Consider the following 23,958-nt stretch of genomic DNA (forward strand, 5'->3'; position numbering starts at 1 on the left):
TTGAATTCAAAATAGCAAACTTGTTAATAATGGCAGCCTATCGACACATTAAGGAATGATTTCCAGACGTGCTGACCAAGTACGGCAAACATTGTGGTATGATAATTAAACGATTTTCTCTTATCGTGACACTATACTATTTCGCTAATGATTGTTTTCTCATCTTGGAGGCGAAATTGAAATTCTGCGAGATGGATTGTAACGCGTAATTGTAACAGGGCCACAATTTGTGTCGTTTGAGCATACAGAGAGTAGTCCGGAATTCCTTACACTGAACAGTGCTACATCCTTTGAATTGAGCACATACGCAGTGATGTAGCAAAAATTCAGAGATTGTATCTCGAATCAGCTTATTAAATATTCGAAAATATTCATGCGTGTCTGTTGGCGTTATGTTAAAGTCACTAAGATGAAAACTGAAACAGCTTCGCCTAAAAGCGCATTAGTGCTCTATACCTATGTTTATGTTAGCGTTGTTGACACCGTGTGAACTGCTCGGGTAACAAGTAAAGCATAAACAGCAATGTTTATATACTTTTAATCCTCCATATACAAGATACGAAGATTATTGTATATTTTGAATTTGTATATGGTGTCAAAAATCAAAAGTTTTGTACACGGAACTTTCATTATGAATTTATATTCTTGGTGAGATAGTTATTTGATATTAGAAAAAATATTCCTTTAATATGATGGTGACTGCAAATTTTCTTTATATTAAGTTCTCATTACCATTTTCATCATACTTTCTTTGCTTTCAGAACTTCCAAAAAAGCATGCTGTTTTTATTTTGTCTTAGTTATTTCTATGAAATAATAAGGATGATAAAAAGTGCACACAAAACTCGACCCGTGCGCAATGACACACACTTTTTAAAGTTGAATGGCGTGTGTTCATTTCAAACTTGCGATTGATTTTGAAAAATGAATTGCGTGTTAAATTATGCAATAGCGAACATCTTCAGTGCCTTCAGCGCTTTGATTCCTGCATGTTATATGACTAGTGTAGTGTCTGTAACTTGTATTATACCATAGGATGAAAATGTTAAGGCCACGACTTTTATATTTCTTGGTTTACAAAACCGCCGACCCTAATTTTTGGAAAATGGGAAAAAAAATAAAATCGGAAAATCGTCTTTTTTATATATATTTTATTCCCGACCGCACTGAAAAACGAGCGAAACGAGAAAAAAAACCGATCCGGTTTGAGTACGGTTGCGAATAAAATCAATAAAATCAAGTAAGTACAATCAACGATTGGTTTACATATATTACAGAGATCGGGATATTTTTCAATGTGACACAGTATGTACCAGTCCTTTTATGGGCACTTCTCAAAAATTATTTAATTACAGACAATAGGAAAATCAGCGTCAGTAAAATGTCGACCGCATCAAAATTTATTTCCGAGTCTGTGACGCAACTATATTGTTTAACATGTTTATTATATTAAACAAACCCGATATTATAGTAGATAAAAAAGTATTACCTTGCAATTTGATAATTAGTATAAATAATCCAATAAAACACTGCCATTATTTACGATATATGTGTTTAGGAATTTTGTAAACACGTCCGCCATAGTTTATAGGAACTGTACAGAAAGTTTGGAAATCGGAACAAATCGGTATATCTCGGAAAATCATTGATAAATGTATTTGTCGTTTTAATGCTCAGGGCCGAGTAATTTCGGCAAATCGGAACTCAACTTGCGTAAAACACTAGCTCAATTATCCGTTAAACTCCGCCTCCGTTCTCTGCAAAAGATTCGAAGGCGGAGCTATGCACGTGCTATAATTATAATTAAATTGGAGGATTGCAATTGAGAAACAAACGCACGATTGGTTCGGCATGTTGATTGCTAGACAAAGGAAGCCAATTTTGTCGGCGCGAAATTTGTCGCTTTATTGCTTCAGACAGCAAGCGGCTTTCCTTTGATGACGTCAAACTGTCAATTCACACAGACTGCACATTTTCGTAAGACTTTAACTGCATGGCTCCTTGTTTACAATTCCAGTAAAAACACTTGCTAACATTAAACTTTGGATTAAATTATCAAAATAAAGCAAAAGCCAAGTTGACAAATATGATTGTATTAATTCGCGTCAGTTCAAATAAGACGTTTTGCTTTGTAAATCAACGAGTTTTCATGACAACAACAACTTTACCGCGACGACGCGGGGATCGATCTACCTCGATTTTTTTTCATGGACGATGTCATAAGTCCAATAAGAGCAAACACATACTTTGTGTATGAGTAGTTTATCTTATATAAGATTTATGCAACGGGCACCGCATTGCGTAATGGTGCGCATCGAATTACGGAAATGAAGCGCAGTTTTTCGTTTTAATGGGAGAAGAACGCATGTCATTTAATGGAGTGTTTAAAATTGCCTGATGTTACAAAAGGTGCTTTTAGGTGACTCATTTCATTTGAAGATATAGATGTGTTTCATTGCATAATTTGATTTTTCGTCTCTGTGTTAAGGTTATAAAAGATATGATGTCTTTGTTCTGATGTTATTAGTATTAACTTATTTTTCCAATGTTTTTTTTTTTTTTTTTTTTTTTTCGACCGCCCGATGGACCATTTTCAAAATAATTTTTGTAAACCAATAAAAAAAAAAGTCGTGGCCTTAAATAAAAAAATAATGCATGCATGATCAAATAAAATTCAACTTGATTTGAGTAGGGGATACCTTGAGCTTTAAAAATAACACCAAGGAAATGCTGTATCTACAATTTCAACTTTTTAGGTGAGTGAGACTACTATGAGCACCAATACCGTGTTTTAGCCGAAAGTGAAATGGCTATGTGCAAACAGCATAAAACAAGCCTGCGAGTAACTCGCAGTCTGTTTTTGTTTATGCTGTTTGCTGCTCATCAGTTACTAAGAGTTGGAAATGAAGCCTTTAAACTTGAATTTAGTAAGAAATGTTTTTAATTAAATGTAACTTTCGTAGGGACTACAAATGCGTCAAAATGGGTATCTTAGTGGTGAAGGGTTAAAACAAGAACACCGCCTTGAGGGTGCAGACCGCTCATCTATTTGTCTTTTTAAAGGTGCTAAGGGACCTATCTCAATTTCAATCACAAAGGAGGGAGGGGTGGAGTGGAGAGGGGTGTATAGTGTGGGGGTGTGGTCATTTATTACGTTATCTTCCAAAAACGCAAAAAAAAAGCACAAAAAAAAAATAATTTTTTTTGGGGGGGTGGGGGGGGGGGATTCTTGGGCGGGATGGTTGGACAGTATTATAAAAATAAAATAATAAAAATAAATATTTGTTTTTTTAACCATGTTTGAAAAAATCAAGACATGTGTTCGTCAGAAACACAATGCCCCCCCCTATTGCGCCGTTTGAAATTATTATTATTTTTTTACCTTTGACCTTGAAGGATGACCTTGAACTTCCACCACTCAAAATGTGCAGCTTTATGAGAACGCCGCTTTGAAATATTTTTTTTTTACCTTTGACCTTGAAGGATGACCTTGACCTTGAAGGATGACCTTGACCTTGAACTTCCACCACCCAAAATGTGCAGCTTCATGATAACGCCGCTTTGAAATTATTTTTCTTTACCTTTGACCTTGAAGGATGACCTTGACCTTGAAGAATGACCTTGACCTTGAACTTCCACCACTCAAACTGTGCAGCTTCAGGAGAACGCCGCTTTGATTTTTTTTTTACCTTTGACCTTGAAGGATGACCTTGATCTTGAAGGATGACCTTGACCTTGAACTTCCACCACTCAAAATGTGCAGCTTCATAAAAACGCCACTTTGAAAAAAAAAATATTTTTTTTTTAACATGAAGTATGACCGTGACCTTGAACTTCCACCACTCAAAATGTGCAGCTTCATGTTAACACCGCTTTGAAATTATTATTTTTTTACCTTTGACCTTGAAGGATGACCATGACCTTGAAGAATGACCTTGACCTTGAACTTCCACTACTCAAAATGTGCAGCTTCATGAGAACGCCGCTTTAAAAGAAAAAAAAAAAGACCTTTGACCTTGAAGGATGACCTCGATCTTGGAGGATGACCTTGACCTTGAACTTCCACCACTCAAAATGTGCAGCTTCATGAAAACGCCACTTTGAAAAAAAAAAATTATTTTTTTAAAATGAAGAATGACCTTGACCTTGAACTTCCACCACTCAAAATTATTTTTTGACCTTTGACCTTGAAGGATGACCATGACCTTGAAGAATGACCTTGACCTTGAACATCCACTACTCAAAATGTGCAGCTTCATGAGAACGCCGCTTTGAAATAAAAACAAAACAAAATGACCTTTGACCTTGAAGGATGACCTTGACCTTGGAGGATGACCTTGACCTTGAACTTCCACCACTCAAAATGTGCAGCTTCATGAGAATGCCGCTTTGAATTTTATATATTTTGTTTGACCATGAAGGATGACCTTGACCTTGAACTTCCACCACTCAAAATGTGCAGCTTCATGAGATACACATGCATGCCAAATATCAAGCTGCTATCTTCAATATTAAAAAAGTAATGGCCAATGTTAAAGTTTTCGGACGGACAGATGCCATATATTTGACATTTGACCTTGAAGGATGACCAGAAGTTGACCTTCACCTTTCACCACTCAAAATGTTCAGCTCCATGAGATACACATGCATGCCAAATATCAAGTAGCTATCTTCAGTATTGAAAAAGTTATGGCCAATGTTAAAGTTTTCGGACGGACTGACGCCATAAATTTGACATTTGACCTTGAAGGATGACCTTCACCTTGACCTTTCACCACTAAAAATGTGCAGCTCCATGAGATACACATGCATGCCAATATCAAGTTGCTATCTTCAATAGTGAAAAAATTATGGCCAATGTTAAAGCTTTTTCGGACGGACGGACGGACTGACTGACTGACATACTGACGGACAGTTCAACTTCTATATGCCACCCTACTGGGGGAATAAAAATTATTTTTGTGGGGTGGGGGGTGGGGGGGTATAGTGTGAGGGTGTGGTGGTCATTTATTAGATGATCTTTAAAAAAAAAATTGGGGGGTGATTGAGGGGGGATTCGGAGGGGGGGGGGGGGGGGCGTGGGGGATGGTTTGGGTGGAGTCTATTGTGGTATGTCAGGTAAGAGTTGTTTTGTCAATGTATCAATCAAATCTAATCATAAATAAAGAAGTTATGGCAATTTTAGCAAAATTTAATAATTTGACCTTGAGAGTCAGCGTCATTCAAAGGTCAAGGTAAAATTCAACTTGCCAGGTACAGTACCCTCATGATAGCATGAAAGTATTTGAAGTTTGAAAGCAATAGCCTTGATACTTTAGCAGTAAAGTGGATCTAAACGTAAAATGTAACCATATATTCAAAGTTACTAAGTCAAAATAGGGCCATAATTCCGTAAAAATGGCAACCAGAGTTATGCAACTTGTCCTTTACTGTCCCCTTATGATAGTTTGGGAGTGTTCCAAGTATGAAAGCAATATCTATGATACATTAGGGGTAAAGTGGACCAAAACACAAAACTTAACCAAATTTTCAAGTATAAAGGGCCCATAATTCCGTCAAAATGCCAGTCAGAGTTACATAACTTTGCCTGCACAGTCCCCTTACGATAGTTAGTAAGTGTTGCAAGTATGAAAGCAATAGCATTGATACTGTAGGAAAAAAGTGGACCTAAACACAAAACTTAACCAAATTTTCAATTTTTTAAGTATAAAAAGAGCACATAATTCTGTCAAAATGCCAGTCAGAGTTACATAACTTTGCCTGCACAGTCCCCTTATGATAGTTAGTAAGTGTTGCAAGTATGAAAGCAATAGCTTTGATACTTAAGGAATAAAATGGACCTCAAAACAAAACTTAACCAAAATTTTCAATTTTCTAAGTATAAATAGGGCACATAATTCTGTCAAAATGCAAGCCAGAGTTATCTAACTTTGCCTTCCCAGTCCCCATTATGATAGTAAGTAAGTGTACCAAGTTTGAATGCAATAGTATTGACACTTTATGAGAAAAGTGGACCTAAACGCAAAACTTAACCGGACGCAGACGCCGACGCCAAGGTGATGACAATAGCTCATAATTTTTTTTCAAAAAATAGATGAGCTAAAAAAAAGAAATGTCCACTGGAGACCAAGATTAGTCTTTCGATACGGATTGATCCATTGATCCATTGGATTAACAGTTTAATGTCATCTTTGGAAACAGCTTTGCATTTGTTTCCACCTGAATGTGTTGCTCTCAATAACTGTTATGTCACCAATGACTGTGATTGGTATACTCCATGAGGAAAGGCCGTCTTAAAGTCTTAATTCCGTGTTATGTACATGCATAACTAAACATAATCCTGAGCCATGAGTGCTTTATATTTTGCACTTGCTTTCATTAAGTGTTTGTTTATCTATTCATCTTGAGACGTTGACATGATCCATTCCTTTGTTTGGATAAATCTTAATGTAATACATCAATAAATGTTTGACAGCTTGCAAGACCATTTAAGTTAATGAAAAAAAATCATTTATCATTTCTGACAAATTGACAGCAGTAGATGAGAGTAGCGATACAGTTTTGGCTTCCATAAACTATAAATGAAAAGTTTATATCTTAATTTGTTTGATCTAAAATCATAAAAATCATTATGAAAATGAAAACCTGTTAATAATTAGCCCACAACAAATTGATAAGTCTTTTGACAGATTTTTCAATCGAAATTTGGAGCAAGTGAGCACAACAAAAAGATATATACTTTGTGTTTATTACATGTTTAATATTATCAGTTAATATTAAAGCTATTAAAGTTATTGTGTGCATTATGAGTTGATGAACATTTGTGCCAAATACACTCAGCTTAATAATTGCTGCCATTTTGTACCATAAACTGTTAAAGGCACAATCTGTGTTATACATAGTGTATACTAAACCAAATTGAAAAGGTAAAACAACAACAACAACACTATTTTTTTTTTAATCTGATGTTGGAAAAAATGGATTATGCAGACGCAATTAAAAAATGAAAATATTTTTTATTTCATGTGATGAATTATAGGCGGAGCAAATCCAGCAAACATCTGATAAATTTGTAGTGGCCTTATCTAGTTAAGCATGGACACATTCTACAAGAAAATAAGATAATTTAAATTATAAAACGTAAAACCAGAAATGTGACATCAATGCCCCTACATTTAGCTTTTTCCTAAAAACTACATATTGTGGAAAGCACTGAACCAAATATTGTGGTGCAAAAGTTTGAAAACTCAGGTTAATAAGTTTGTAAATTTTCTGCCCTCTTGAAGCAACAAGCTTTGATTGAAGTGTGACACAAGTTCTAAAAAGTAATTTTTTGCTAAAAAAGGGGCAACAACTCTGGTTGTATCTAAAATATTCAAGCCAAAAACCAGGGCTATGGATAACTTTTGGGGTATATTGGGTAATCGCCCCCTGTTTTTGACAACAATTGGGTTTCTGTAAATTCAATAGAGTTTTAGCAAAAATTTTCACCCCCTACTTTTGAGCTTACCATAAATACACGAATATAATACGCACTTTTTACCTGCCGAATTTGTATGCCCCCCCCCCCCGACTGATGATAGCCAACTGGTGTTATCCTCCTGGAAATTGTGCTTTTAATGCATTATATTATCAAAACATGTTTTCGACGCGTAAAGCTTTTTAACAAATCAATATTTAATTCATAACAAATATAACACAAGTATAAATGTTCCATTAAATTCCCAAATGAGAATAATAATTTGTAATCCGAAACACACTTCCGATTTTTTAATGTTAACATGATGTTTACAAATGCTTCCAATAAAGTCATCATGTATATTTCCCGACAAAAGAGCGCGAAAATTATGCGGCAATGTACAAGGTCAAGGTATAGGAATGAAAGCGTGCGTGTATTGATTTTTTGGTACAAACTGTGTAGCACAGAGAACATTGAATTCTGTTGATTTCGGTTAAAAGTTTCTTTGGTATATTTTAACACAATTATATCGCGAATAATTTGATATTTATGCCCCTTTCGAAGAAGAGTGGGTATATTGTTTTGCTCATGTCGGTCGGTCCGTCGGTCGGTCCGTCCGTCCACCAGATGGTTTCCAGATGATAACTTAAGAACGCTTAGGCCTAGGATCATGAAACTTCATAGGTACATTGATCATGAATGGCAGATGACCCCTATTGATTTTCAGGTCACTAGGTCAAAGGTCAAGGTCACAGTTACTCGAAATAGTAAAATGGTTTCCGGATGATAACTCAAGAATGCTTACGCTTAGGATCATGAAACTTCATAAATACATTGATCATGACTGGCAAATGACCCATATTTTTGATTTTCAGGTCACTAGGTCAAAGGTCAAGGTCACAGTGACTCGAAAGAGTAAAATGGTTTCCGGATGATAACTCAAGAATGCTTATGCCTAAGATCATGAAACTTCATAGGTACATTGATCATGACTGGCAGATGACCCCTATTGATTTTCAGGTCACTAGGTCAAAGGTGAAGGTCACAGTGACTTGAAACAGTAAAATGGTTTCCGGATGATTACTCAAGAATGCTTATGCAATCATGAAACTTCATAGGAACATTTATCATGACTGGCAGATGACCCCTATTGATTGTCAGGTCACTAGGTCAAAGGTCAAGGTCACAGTGACTCAAAACAGTAAAATGGTTTCCGGATAATAAATCAAGAATGCTTACGCCTAGGATCATAAAACTTCATAGGTACATTGATAATGACTGGCAGATGACCCCTATTGATTTTCAGGTCACTAGGTCACAGGTCAAGGTCACAGTGACTCGAAATAGTAAAATGGTTTCCGGATGATAACTCAAGAATAATTAGGTCTAGGATCATGAAACTTCATAAGTACATTGATCATGACTGGCAGATGACCCCTATTGATTTTCAGGTCACTAGGTCAAAGGTCAAGGTCAGAGTGGCACAAAACATATTCACACAATGGCTGCCACTACAACTGACAGCCCATATGGGGGGCATGCATGTTTTACAAACAGCCCTTGTTCCTCTTAATTAATTTCAAATCAAACATGCCGTATCTTTATTGTTACGGTCTTTTAGTTGAGTTATTATTGAAACAGTAATTGTACTGTATACCGATTCAAGAGAACATCTGGACGGAACTGGATTAAGTGTTGGGCGTTATGAAAACACGCATAGCACGTTTACTGACATATTGTGTAGACTGCTGTCTGCAGTGTTTGGACAAAATAGATTACCATGTGTGAATGCAACTCTGCCGATTAGGTCCATAATTACCGGTAATGCATTATTTTGAATGTCATTATTTTAATCAATACATTTCCGGTCTAAATTGCAGCCGAAGAGTGTAAAACGCGATTTTTTTCAATTTTTTTTGTCATAAAAAAATTGCAGTTGGGGGTAAACTGACATGGTCGGTCGGGTAACCTGAAACAAACATGTTTTTTTCTTAGGCCTAACCACAGACGCCCACGTCACTGCAAATGTCAGACAAACCACTAAAGCAGGTCTGTTAGAAGAAAGTGCTTATAAATATTTCAAATATGTACGGATGATTTGTGTGTGGGTTGTTTACGTATATGTTTTCATATCATTTCCATTTTTCTTGTGTATACCTATTCTGTATCTATAGATAAATGATGAATAATATCTAATAATGCAAAATAAGCCAAAAAATCTGTCGCAACACCCCGTAATTGATTTGCATGTGCTGCAGATAAGAACTGCATAGAAAAAGGCACAACATTCGCTAGCTTTTATTTCAATGATATAAATCTTTATCTTTCATCACCACCAAAAACAATCAACGCCCACTATATCTTGCAAAAAATATATTTCTTGTTTGAAGTACATGCAGTACAAATAAGTGACAGATAAAGGACAGACAGACTAGGCAAGCCCCCACACCCGCTCACACACACACACTCACATAAAGTGGGGGCTATAAAAAAAGTGCACAGAAAGTGCAAAGACCCAGAAACTTCTAAAAGATGAATATAAAAGTATTTTAGAGAATATAAGTGCTCAATACATGTATAACAGTATGTACATGTAAGGGAATATAACTGTTCTATACATGTGTAACAGTATGTAAGAGAATATAACTGTTCTATACATGTATAACAGTATGTAAGAGAATATAAGGGCTCTATAAACATATAAAAGTATGTAAGAAAATATAACTGCTCTATACATGTATAACAGTATGCAAGAGAATATAACTGCTCTATACATGTGTAACAGTATGTAAGTGAATATAACTGCTCAATACGCATATAACAGTATGTAAGAGAATATCACAGCTCAATACGCATATAACAGTATGTAAGAGAATATAACTGTTCTATACATGTTAAACAGTATGTAAGAGAATATAACTGCTCTTTACATGTGTAACAGTATGTAAGAGAATATAACTGCTCAATACGCATATAACAGTATGTAAGAGAATATAACTGCTCTATACATGTGTAACAGTATGTAAGAGAATATAACGGCTCAATACGCATATAACAGTATGTAAGAGAATATAACTGCTCTATACATGTGTAACAGTATGTAAGAGAATATAACTGCTCAATACGCATATAACAGTATGTAAGAGAATATAACTGCTCTATACATGTATAACAGTATGTAAGAGAATATAACTGCTCTATACATGTGTAACAGTATGTAAGAGAATATAACGGCTCTTGTACATGTGTAACAGTATGTAAGAGAATAATAACTGTTCTATACATGTGTAACAGTAAGAGAATATAATGGCTCTAAACATGTGTAACAGTATGTAAGAGAATAAATCTGCTCTATACATGTGTAACAGTATGTAAGAGAATATAATGGCTCTATACATGTGTAACAGTATGCAAGAGAATTTAAGTGCTCTATACATGTATAACAGTATGTAAAAGAATATAACTGCTCAATACATGTGTAACAGTATTAAAGGGAATATAACTGTTCTAAACATGTATAACAGTATGTAAGAGAATATAACTGCTCTATACATGTGTAACAGTATGTAAGAGAATATAACTGCTTAATACATGTGTAACAGTATGTAAGAGAATATAACTGCTTAATACATGTGTAACAGTATGTAAGAGAATGTCAGTCAAGGACTATTAATCTTTTAATCTGTTTGGCATTTAATCATTCTGCAGAAAACTAGTTAAATGCTCATTGCACAATAGTAAACTAGCGGATATATTGTCAATGATTTAGTGACTTAACAATATATTTGTTTAATGTGTATTAAAAAACCAGATATATAAAACAGGGATTGGCTTGTTTGTCTAGACTAGGCTGAAGGTTCTATATTTAGTAAGAAATTAATAGCTCAATTATCTCAGTCACAATTTGCATTGTCTCAGCTGCATTTGAATATTTTACTTATTAATATAGTTTCAGTTTATTGTCAGTATCAGCAAAAACATGCCTTTGACGGTCACACAAATGAAATACCAAACAAAAACTATATAACATAAATAGATAATTAAATTAATACATGAATATTTAAATACCTTGTTTTACATCATAAGTTTTATAAAGAAGCAACAAAATAGCTAAATAGCAAGGAAATCATGTCTTTTTAATATAGTGCAGTAAATGAGTATAGAAATATTTCTTAATTGTCTAGTGTAAGTAATAGACATCATAGATTTGAACTTGTTGACAGTGTAAAACGAGTTGTTAACTTTATACTTATTTATTAAATCACGAAAACACGAGCACATACATAGGATGTGATATTCTGATTAAACCAAGTAACTACTACTGTTTGCATTTCCCGTTTTCTCTTGAATTGTCATTGTATCTACCAGTTTATATTTCTAATTAGTGAGCATTAAGTCTAAATCTTGTCAGAGCTTTTCTATATGTTGGCCGGGCTCTGTGAAAAGGGGGTGCACTTACTTAAAGTGTCGTCCCAGATTAGCCTGTGCATTCCGCAGTCTGTTCAGATTTTATGCTGTTTGCTGCTCACCAGTAGCTTAGGGTTCAAAATGAAGCCTTTAAAACTTGAATATATTAAGAAAGGACTTAAATTATATTTGATTTGCAAAGGGACTTTAAATGTGTCTAAATACGTCTCTAAGTGGTAAAGGGTTAAACACTCATGGCTGTCTGGGTTTGGGAATGCGTCTGGAGGTGCTTGTTTCACAAATATTAATGAATGACAATTGTTAAACATGCATGCTTACATAGGCTTGTGTTCAAACAGTCTATTTTATGAACAGGTATACATGTTTTATTGCTTGTGCCAAAGAATTTTAGATGCATTCAATGAGTTTGAATTCAATATTAAAATCTGCAATAAATTGTGTATTTACATGCAATATGTCTGTAGCAGTGTTTAATGGTTTTATAAGTTGAATAATATTTTTTTTAATGTAAATACGATTAAATTGAAATCTTATAACTGTTAATTGTTTGCAGGCACAGTCAACTGAACATATGAAACTCACAATGTTTAGATAGGCAAACTAAAGTTGGATTGATATGACATTGAGGTTTGAACCCGAGTCCTGTATTAGCTGAAACCTATGTATTTTCTCCCCATATTTATGGTTTCCCAGCAGTATAAGGAGTTTCCTGTTTCATTACAATGGAATCTCAAAGATCTTTTCAATATTATACATTTAATGAAAAAAGATATTGGACATGTACAGCATAAATTTATATCAGGGCCTTCCAAGAATTCAAATTTGTTCTGTATTTTTAGCTCGGCTGTTTTCCGAGAAAACCCGAGGTATTGTCATAGCCAGCTTGTTGTTCGTCCGCGTCGTGCTAAAACCTTGACATTTTGCTCTAAAATCAAAGTGCTTCCACCTACAACTTTGAAACTTCATATGTAGAAGCACCTAGATGAGTTCTAGACGCCACACCCATTTTTTGGGTCACTAGGTCAAAGGTCAAAGTCACTGTGACCTCTAAAAAAAATAATATTCTGACAAGCTTTCATTTATTAAAAACTGCACCCGCAACAAAGTGTTGGCACCCGTTATGCGGTGCTCTAATGTTTAAATTCACTCTTAACAATTTCCCTTTTGTGACATACACATGTGTTTGCATAACGTATTACAATATTATTATGATTCTGCACTTAAGGCAGGGTATCTGCCATGTATAGGAAATGTCAATGTAAATGGGTGCCTTCTTTTTCGATCAACTGCAATATATAGGAAGTACCAATGTAAATGTGTGCCTTATTTTTCTATCAACTGCAATATATAGGAAATACCTATGTAAATGTGTGCCTTCTTTTTCTATCAACTGCAATATATAGGGAGTACTTATGTAAATGTGTGATTTTTCGGCTTAGCTGTTTAAACCAGCTTCTCACCTTAGCTGACCTTTGTAAGCGTCCAATGAAATATTAATAAAACAAGAGCTGTCACCATATGACTTATGCCTCAATAAACGCTTGATAGAAGTTATGAGCTTTTTTTTAAACCTAAACGCAGATTTTGAAACCTAAACGCGGACTCTAAGTTCAAGGTCAAGGTCACAGGGGTCAAATTTTGTGTGTGTATGGAAAGGCCTTGTCCATTTACACATGCATACCAAATATAAAGGTTATTTCTCAAGGGACATAGAAGTTATGACTCAGAGCATTTTTCGAAACCTAAACACAGATTTTGAAACCTAAACACGGACCCTAAGTTCAAGGTCAAGGTCACAGGGATCAACATTTTTGTGCGTATAGAAAGGCCTTGTCCATATACACAGGCATACCAAATATGAAGGTTATAGCTCAAGGGACAAAGAAGTTATGCTATTATTACATGTACATGTATATGTCAGGGGCGGATCCAGGATTTCTGGTAATTGGGGGGCGGGATATTGAAAGATTTGCTTGGGATGAAGGGGGCCGCTAGGGCCCCTGGCGGGTGCAGGGCAAAGCTCTGCTAGGGGGTCCAGGGGGCGATGCCCACTGTAAGCTTCACGATTTTAGTGATTTCGAAGGCTTTGACAACCACTTCTCGAGCATGTCACGCCTTATACTTTCATCAAAGTACTTTCTTATAATGCCAAAAAAGTGCATAGTTTGTCTTTTAGGGGGTCCAGGGGGCGAAGCCCCCCGGAAGCTTCATGATTTTAATGATTTTGAAGGCTTTGACAACCACTTCTCGAGCATGTCACGCTTGTATACTGTCATCAAAGTACCTTCTTTAAATGCCTATAAAGTGCATAGTTTGTCGTTTAGGGGGTCTAGGGAGGCGAAGCCCCCCGGAAGCTTCCCGATTTTAATGATTTTGAAGGCTTTGACAACCACTTCTCGAGCATGTCACGCCTTATATACTTTCATCAAAGTAACTTCGTATAATGCCAAAAAATGAATAGTTTATCGTTTAGGGGGTCGAGAGGGGCGAAGCCCCCTGGAAGCTTCACGATTTAAGTGATTTTGAAGGCTTTGACAACCACTTCTCGAGCATGTCACGCCTTATATACTTTCATCAAAGTACCTTCTTATAATGCCAAAAAAGTGTATAGTTTATAGTTTTGGGGGTCCAGAAGCTCCACGATTTTAGTGATTTTGAAGGCTTTGACAAGTTTAAATAGGTGATTTAGATCAAGTTAAGTGTAAAACATAAAATGAATTTACTTTACTTTGGAGATTTTAGGGGGGGGCGTACGCCGCGTCCGCCTCCCCTGGAGCCGCCTATGTATGTAGGGATACAGTTGTTGATATGCAACACATGCAATAATTTGTCAGGTCCAAAGCAGGACATTCAATTAAATTGGATGGGACATTCGAACTGAAAGGGTGGATATTCTGCCAGAAAACCTTAAACCATCTTCCAATTCAACTTTACTTTAGTCAATTGTCAATATAGTACTAACGCAAAATCTGAATTTCAAGTTAATATTGAAAATAAATGTATTTGTTAATTAAACAATCATAAAAAAATATGAACACAAACGTTTTCCATTTTCTGAAAATAACACACAGGATCACGATGATGATGAGCATGACTACTTTAGGGGAAAAGAAGATGAGTATGCCTAAAATTATTTGACATCCCATTGAGACGGGGGCATTCCCATTGAACATGTGTAAATGATGTTAGTGGCTATGTGCGTGCATCAAGCACTGTTCTTATTTGCCCAATCCTTGTATAAATTGAAATGTATATTGATGACAATTATGTAAAAAAACAATTGTCTGAATATCAGTCAAAAACTAAAATAAATCTATATGATAAATCAACATGTATTTGTCTGCATTCAATTTGATTGATATGAAACATTGCTGTTTTGACAGATCATAAATGCATAGTTTAACCTTTTGTGATATATTACATATGATAATAGTATGTTGGGACTTGATTGAGCCATAAAAAACATATGCAGTTTGCTTTTATTTCATTTCAATATCGATAGCAACTAGCAATTCATGTCATAAAAAACACAAAAGAGTGAATGCCATATAAAATCAATAAGATACAGGGATAGCGATGGTAAGTTTTTAAAGGTAACACATAGAACCCAAATAGATTTTTACAAATTTTAGGGCCAATTGTCTCAAACTAGGACAGTGGGACAAAGAGGAACTGTCCTGGTGAAATCGCAACACATGGCTTGAGTTTGTTGCTTAAGTGTTACTGCTTCATCTTTGAAATCTGTCACATATTATATGATTTTATAATAAAGTGTTTTTGTTAAGTGTTACTGAATAAACCTTTCAGTAGTGAAGCAAATGTTCACTTAAAATTTCTTCCATAATTAGTAACACCTCTGTGAATAAATACAACTCGCTCTGTAATGTTTCAGGTTGGGTGCATTATTTGACAATTTCTATGATTTATCTGTTTCCTCATGGTATGAGTCATTGATAATTATCCTTGAATGCATGATGCATGTTAGAGAATTAAAGTTGCTAGGATACTTTTAATAAAGCCTTTGAAATCTTTATGTGCTGTAAAAGAAGCAATATTTCAGTGCTTATCAATTGATGGGCTTCACATGGTGTGTCAACTGTGGGAGGCAATAAATGCATTGAATAGAGACTGCAAGGTGCCGGGTTTATGTGACCAGTCTGTTGCAATGTATGGGGTAAACCAATTGTCAGGACCTGCTATCGCTTGACAGGTAGACGTGGAAGGGATTACTGTTTCATTCAATCATAGATAACTTGCTGTAACCATTTATTACCTAGTCGCGTGTACAATCGTGTGTACAATCCTAATTGCTTTCCTTCTTATTTACATGTGAAATAAACAGCTTAACTTTTCTGATAGAGTTAGTTAATTAAGTTTTTCAGTAACTGACTTGAATTTGGGTTCAAAAGCAAAGCAGAATTTAGTTGACAAGTCAAGATAGTTGGACCTATTTCACCCTAGACAAGAGGGACAGATTAATCATGGTATACTGTTGACTGCCAGCTGGATTTAACAAACAATGCATGGGATATTGGCCTTACATTCCAGTGTCTCCTAGCCCATTACATACAAAGTCACTGCTAGCATAGTTTGGACAGGTCCTCAAACAGTAAAAGGTGGCAGAATGTGTATTTAAAAAAAAAAAGAAAAAAAAAGAAGCCGTTTTAATTGCATCATATCAATGGTTATTGTAAATAAGTTTTTAACCCTTTACCACATAGATACATATTTTGACGCATGTGCAGTCCCTTAGAAAAATTAATTTAATTTAAAGACCTTTTTCACTAAATTCAAGTTTTAAAGGCTTCATGTCCAACTTAAATATACTGATGAGCAGCAAACAGTATAAAACCTGAACAGACTGCGAGTTAATCGCAGGCTGTTTTTCTTGTATGCTGTTTGCACATAGCCATTTTACTTTGCTTCTGGTAGGGAAAGGGTTAAATAGTCGCTTTGTTTTAAAAAGAATGTTAAGGCAAATGTAAATCTTAAGCAAGTTTGTGCATCTGGGTGTCTGCCCACTCTTCCTATGCAGTCAGAATAGTCAACAATTATTTGTTGTAACATATTTAGAGAATTTTTACATTTCGAGTGGAGCTTAACACAAATGGAATGTCTGTTGTTCAATTTGGATTGATAGAATTTTCAAAGGAAAAATTTACTACATGGTATATAATGGCATCTTCCCCCACATAGAATTGACATTCTTAAGCATGTGCTTATACTCAGGTGGCATTTCCTTGGCACTGATACTGAATTTTGAGTTGAGGGGTTAAAAACAAAACTGTGCAAAATAACATGCAAAGTCATGAAATTGGCGTAAACTCACATGATATCATGTTACTTTACATTCAAATATGAAGAAAGGTTTTTTATGAACCAAAAGGAGCACTTTGGTGAAAGTGGCAATACTTCAGAAAAATATGCTGAGTCATGACTTATTGTAAATTGACATTCAAACCCTTCTGATTACAAGTTCTAATTCAAATAAGTTTGTGTGATTCAAATAATTTTAACAATGGGAAATTTATTGTGGCATTCTCTGTTTCTGGCTCTTTCTATATGTGCTTTTATTTTTGTACCGTAGCTGTTCTTCTAATAATCGTGCTCAATATTACTGACTGTTGTACACCGAAAGGTAACATTCACATCATGTTACAAACCTCGGATCTAATGTTTCAAGCTTAAAGCGGCCCATCCACACACAATACCATTGTCAATTTTATTGTCAATAATGAAGATTGACAATAAAATTGATAGTGAATGGATGATATTGAAGATACCGGCAATCAGGGATCATATTTTCCCGCAACATCAATCGGTCTGTATATAAATGGGGAAAAAGTATCCGAAAATGTATGTCCGAAAATCTGACAATTTACGTTAAAATATATACCATTGATTTTGCCATTCATGAAGGTGGTATAATAAATGTACCAGTAAAATTCCCTAAGTCATTTTTTTTAACGGAACAAACTATAAAGTACACGAATTATTTCGATTCTAACGTGGTTTTTACTAAAGATTTAGACAATGTATATTATTTTTCTTGTGTACTGTTTTATGTGAAGTTCCGCCCATAAAAATAACTTTCGGCTGTTCTGTCGATCAGATCAGCGACTTTCATTCATAATTATATTACCAGATTATTACGCTGGTGGAAAATGTATCGGCATGTTTTGTTTAGTTACAGCGCGTGCTTTCAGTGTATAAGGTGCACAATTTTCAACCACCCTCGTTAATTTCGGACACGTCTTTAATCCGCTGTTCACAAATTTTTGATTCTTGGTCTGACGTGCAATAAACCGGTCCTGACTGGTTTAGAGACTGCAGCGAATGGTTTATCACACATGATCGAGATAAGAATGTCATTAGGGGGTGTTAGCATGTGCACTGTGTAATTGATTTTCACGGGAATTTTAGCAAACAGAATCAGACCGACTGTTTAGGATTTTCAATCGGTCTTTCATGACCGCAATCGGTCTAGGACCGACAAAGCCGAAAAAAATATGATCCCTGCCGGCAATGTATTGATGAAAATCAGAGAGCTCAAATATATATTGACGCATTGTCAATTTTATTGACAAGTGTTTTGCACCCTTCATAAATATTTAATCAATATTTATATTTTTGTCAAAATTTCCGTACAGACAACATGGCTAAAGGGCAAAAAATATTCTGTCAATATTATTGAGTCAATAAAATTAACAATGATATTGTGTGTGGATGGGCCGCTTTAGACTATGCATACAACATCAGATTAACAGTGTCACCTGTACCTGTCATGACAAACTTTTACCCTACAATGCATTGACAAATCCAGATTAAGATCTTTGTTACAATTTACATTTAAAATATCTATTTCAATTTTTTTTAAAAGTTTATCTTAAATTTCAGTGCATATAATTGTCCAAGCCCAGTTTTGACACTTTCCGCTTTTATTGTTTTTTTCGATAAAAAGATTTTTAGACTCTTCTTCACGAAAATCCAATTATGGAGGAAAGTGTCGTGCCTGATTAGCCTGTGCAGACTGCACAGGCTAATCAGGTCGACACTACGCACATGCAATAAACCCCCTTTCACAGAGCATGGCCCATATATAAAGATTAAAGCCGGTTTTCTATTAAGATGATTTAATTAAGTGAATGCTTTTACTATTGTACTGGTTAAATTGATTGCAAACAAAGGCAGTAAATCAAGGCAGTGTTGGTTTGCTTCAGTTAATAATAATGATGAATGATAAGTCACTGTGTGTGTTATACTAAGATATTTTAATGCACTTTTCTTTTGAAATGTAAATTTGGAATGATATAATGGACTCATTGTTGGGAAAAAACCAAAACATTTTCATTTGCTAAATTACCTTAACTCTTTCAGTGCTGCAACCGAATTTTGAAGGCCTTTGCAAACAGTTTGGATCCAGATGAGACGCCACATAACGTGGCGTCTCATCAGGATCCAAACTGTTTGATATTCTGATAGTATTCTTTGAAAGAAATCGAAGAAAATGCTAATTTTAGAAATTCAGCAAAAGACATTTTAGCAGACGACAAATTTCGTAGCATGCAAAGGGTTAACTTGCATGATATGCATGCTCTGTTGATAACCTTGTTGGTTCATAAAAAGTTATCATATGTTTCTTGTTCTGAGAATACTGGGCTTAATGCTTGTGCGTAAAGTGTCATCCCAGATTAGCCTGTGCAGTCCGCACAGGCTAATCAGGGACGACACTTCCGCTTTAATGGTATTTTTAGTTTCAAGGAAGTCCCTCCTTACCTAAAGACAAGTTAAGGCGGAAAGTGTCGTCCCTAATTAGCCTGTGCGGACTGCACAGGCTAATCTTGGACGACACTTTACGCATGTGAATTAAGCCCAGTTTTCTCAGAACAAGAAACATATGTTTCTTAAAGTAACATTAATACTCAAAATCAACGAAAGTTTTGTATGATATTTCGTAAAATAAACTTAACCAATTAAAAATCCGTGTTCCTTATCATATGGCAATCGCCGAAATTTCAACGCCAGGTGTGGTCTTGTTTAATAGATTTTTGTAGATACAAAATGCTCGTTTTTATTATTGTTTTGCATATTTAATTCCATTTTAATTTCACGCAACGATATCTATTCATACGACACATTAACACTAACTAGTTCAGGTTTTATGCTGTTTGGTGCTCATCGGTATCTCAAGGTTGGAAATGAAGTCTTTAAAACTTGAATCTAGTAAGAAAGATCTTTAATTAAATTTAACTTTCTAAGGGACTACAAATGCGTGAAAATGTGTATCTAAGTGGTAAAGGTTAACTGTTCACATTATCTGTGTTCAGTGACACATAGCATCCCTTCTCTTCAGACACATTTCTATTATCAACTTATCATCATAAAGAAGTACAATTGATGTAGTTTTTAACATGATATTTAAACTTACTTATAAAACAGTTCGAAACTGTGATGTTTTTTATTCAAATTTTACAGTTACTGTGTAAGGAAAACATAACAAATACAGGATATTGACTGTCTAATCAGATAGTCATCAAGAGTTGTAAAGTTCATCTGTCTCTTGAACCCAAGTTGAATTTGTTCAACATATTTGATTGCAATCAAAACATTCAGTATTTGAAAATGGGCACATTTGCACGTTTGATTGATCACAGCTTTCTTACCCATGAAAACATGTTTTTATTTCTACAGATTTTAACAAATGTATGGGTCAGCTAAATAAGTGTTTTGCTGATTTTGTTTAACTGTTAAAATTAAGCAGACTAGAACATGGCCTGTAGTAGCCACAAAGGGTTTTACCTAATTTTCCTCTGAGCTATATCTATTTCAGTTCATCAAGATGCCCATATACTTTTACAACAATGCTCTAATAGTCACAGTTTAGAAAGTCCAAATAGGCTTTGATTAGGCTTAGATGTTTTGTGAATATTCGCCTTTTCGAGGGGTTAAAGCCAGAACGTGATAAGTGCACTTTTTATCAAAAATCACTTGTTTGCACTTTCATAAAGTTATTCCAACGCTCTACAATATGCACTATTCCCTGGAATCTTATCTTGAATACAACATAGTTAATCCGAAAGAACCAAGGTGCACTAAGTGCTTATTGACAAATCTGGTGTATGCCAGAATGCTTCAAGTGCACTTAAGTCATTTTGGCACAATAAGTTTTTATACATATTGAGAGGAAAAACATGTGCCAAAAGGATTTAAGTGCACTTAAATCATTTAAACATAAGCCATTAGTGCATATAATTTAAGGTAAAAACAAAATATGAAGCCCTTACCTTGTTTAGGAATTATTGCATCTTGTTTATTTAAACAGGAATACACAAACTATTGTGCTAATTTGTAATTAGATAGGAAGAATATGCCTTTATTGGTGCTTATCCAAAAGACATTATTCTCCCACTAAGATGGTAAAATAAGATTTGATCTAGAGGCTGTTTTACCGATTCCATGTTCTCGTGTGAGCCAAGTTTATTATAAAAGAAAAAGTTTCATTATTTTCTTTTACTGTTTACAAAACACAAGTTTGACATGTTTATTGTGGAACGAAACTGACGGAAAATGCGGCTGTGAAGTGGGAACCTGTCTTTTGACTTACATGAAATCCCTTCCCATCACAGTTAAGAATGTATGTTTTTATTCTGACTGTTTTAGTGGTCAAAATCGAAAATAGGTTATTACTGTTGCATTGAAAAATGTAAAAACATAGACACCATTGAACAAAAGTATTTAGAAGGTGGACATACCCAAATGGAGTGTGACAGTGTACCTGCTTACATAGAATGAGCAAAGAAATTTACATTGGTATATTTACTAATGGAAACCAATTGTGAGGGTTACACCAAAGAGAACTCCGTATGTTGTTGTGCCTATGAAATACTATGACGCTTTTTATATCAAACATGTAGCTTAAACTGTAATGCCGCCAAATGTTGTAAATGTAAGTGGACAAAAGGTTATATGGACAAAAATAAAATTGATAAAACTACAATTGTGATCCGGGTGTGTGTTTTTTAAGTGCAGTTTTGATGACACCAGTTTTCAGTGTGGTAAACTCATATCCTCTATAAAATCAAATCAAATCCTCTATCAAAGGACCTTCTATAAAATGTGACATACAACCCTTGTAGATTCCGAACTTCCAATTACAGCAACAAAGAAGAAAGACCTGCCATCACTTTGCTCTGAAGGGATAATTCCTTCAGAATATCACCAGTATATCAAGGATATTCCAGACCCAGATACAATAGAAGATAGATAAGATGCAGATGTGGAATAGAATATCTGAATCTTAACTTTCGTCCATTGTTAAGGTTGGAGACACATTTGCATGTCCTGTTCAAATCTAGAATGCAAAAGAAAATAAGTATGTACTTCTACAAAAAGAATTACCATTATGATTATTAAAATAAACTTGTTTTAAGTGCACATGTTTCGTTTAGTCTCGTAAAATAGATGCATAGCACAAGGCTGTTTTGCTTTAATGGCACTAATTCCTGTATGGCATAGGAAAAGCAGCGTTCAATTCTTATGCAAAATAGCACCAAGTGCACTTAACACAGTTGTACTCTGAAAATATATATGTTTTACGTTTATGCCAGAATGAAGTAAGTGCTATTTTGAATACAAAATCATTAAAATATTGTATGCAATCATATAATATGTTTACAATATCAAAACAATACTATTACCTATATTATAACCAAATATTATGCTGATATTCATATTCATCTAAAAGTTGTAGTCTGTCAAACCTTAATTTGCGTTTTTCTCCACTATTTGAAAAATGGAGTTATCGCGTTCTGGCTTTAACCCCTCGTTTTGTTGTTCATGATTATTATTTTTGTAATTGGTCTTGGTCTAACTTTTTTTTTCAAGCATGTTTACATTATTATTTCTTTTTTTCAAAGATATCAAACATGTTAAAAAATCTGAATATTTTTTTTATCATTTAAATCTTTAATAAAATAAAGCAATAAGTAGTCTTTTAATAGTGTTGTTCAGCCTTGAGATGCTCATACAACTTAGTTACTTCCCTTTGTTATCAAATTGTTATGTTCACAAGTTGTCTGCATCACAGTCACACCAAGTAGTGTTTGCAATTTGATGTTTTCTGTGTTGGTAAGATTTTAATATGTGATCATACATCATGTGAATTGTCTAAAAGTACAAACAAATATTTTCTATTGTCCTTTTCATGTGCATAAATTTGTCGTTGACAATTTATTTTTTTGTTTTTAGTGACACGACTGACAAAATTGTTTGTCATGATCTGACAATTTCTTCATTATTTTCTGCATTTTTTCTGCGCAGTCCATGTGCAATTTTTAGGCCCCTTGGAATCATCGTGTTATGTGCAGACAATATTTTGGAAAGCTTCAAGACCTTCACATGTCACCTGGAAGAAGAGAAAAAATAATTTTGATGTCTTATCCATACAGCTGTTTCTCTGTCCATCACAGTTTGTGCAATTGTTAACTTTTTAAGTTTCTGATTTTGTTATTTTATATATTTTTTCAAGTGCGGCTGATGATGGTTAAATTGGAATTCCTTAAAAAGTGACTTATTGCAATTTATTTATATGTTTGAAATCATATTAATTTAGTGTTCAATATTAAGCAATAAATTAGATATGACTCATCTGTTGTTGAGCTCAAACTTTTAAAACTAATTGGTTTCAACAAATTTGTTAATGTCTTGGCATATAACATAAATGAAGTATGACAAATATCACTTTTGAGAAAGGAACAGGTACGACACTCAGTCCTGTATAGCCCAATAAATCATGATCAACATGTGATTTATAATTAGGATTGTGAACAATTGTTGAATTGTAGAAATATCAGATTTCTTGTGAAGACTTCACAGGTTGATTTACGGTTCATAATAATACATTTTGCATATTTTAATTTATTGCTTGAGTGAACAAGGTTCACCTGGTCATATAAGTAATCTCTTCATTTAAATGTTGAAATGCTGTTTGGTTGTCGACAAATCTTAATAAATGCATAGAAATGGTTATTGAAAGAAAGTCAGTGGTTGAATGCTGAGATATGTGGTACACAT

General features: G+C 34.6%; 1 protein-coding gene across 2 annotated transcripts in view; it reads left to right on the plus strand.

Annotated features, from left to right (window-relative positions):
* Nucleotides 1-23,958, plus strand: part of LOC127873867 (centrosomal protein of 170 kDa protein B-like) — a 147,674-nt gene that overhangs the window by 11,432 nt on the left and 112,284 nt on the right. Inside the window, exon 1 of one of the 2 annotated variants that reach the window (XM_052417936.1) lies at nucleotides 22,958-23,013. The exons of the other annotated variant lie outside the window; for it this stretch is intronic. Coding sequence (XP_052273896.1) covers nucleotides 22,999-23,013 — 15 coding nt within the window. The 5' untranslated portion in view covers nucleotides 22,958-22,998. Of the gene's footprint in view, nucleotides 1-22,957; nucleotides 23,014-23,958 lie in introns of those variants that run through there. 2 annotated transcript variants of the gene reach the window in all.

The sequence above is a fragment of the Dreissena polymorpha genome, chromosome 3 (assembly GCF_020536995.1).
Source record: "Dreissena polymorpha isolate Duluth1 chromosome 3, UMN_Dpol_1.0, whole genome shotgun sequence".
NCBI classification, from domain to species: Eukaryota; Metazoa; Mollusca; class Bivalvia; order Myida; family Dreissenidae; genus Dreissena; species Dreissena polymorpha.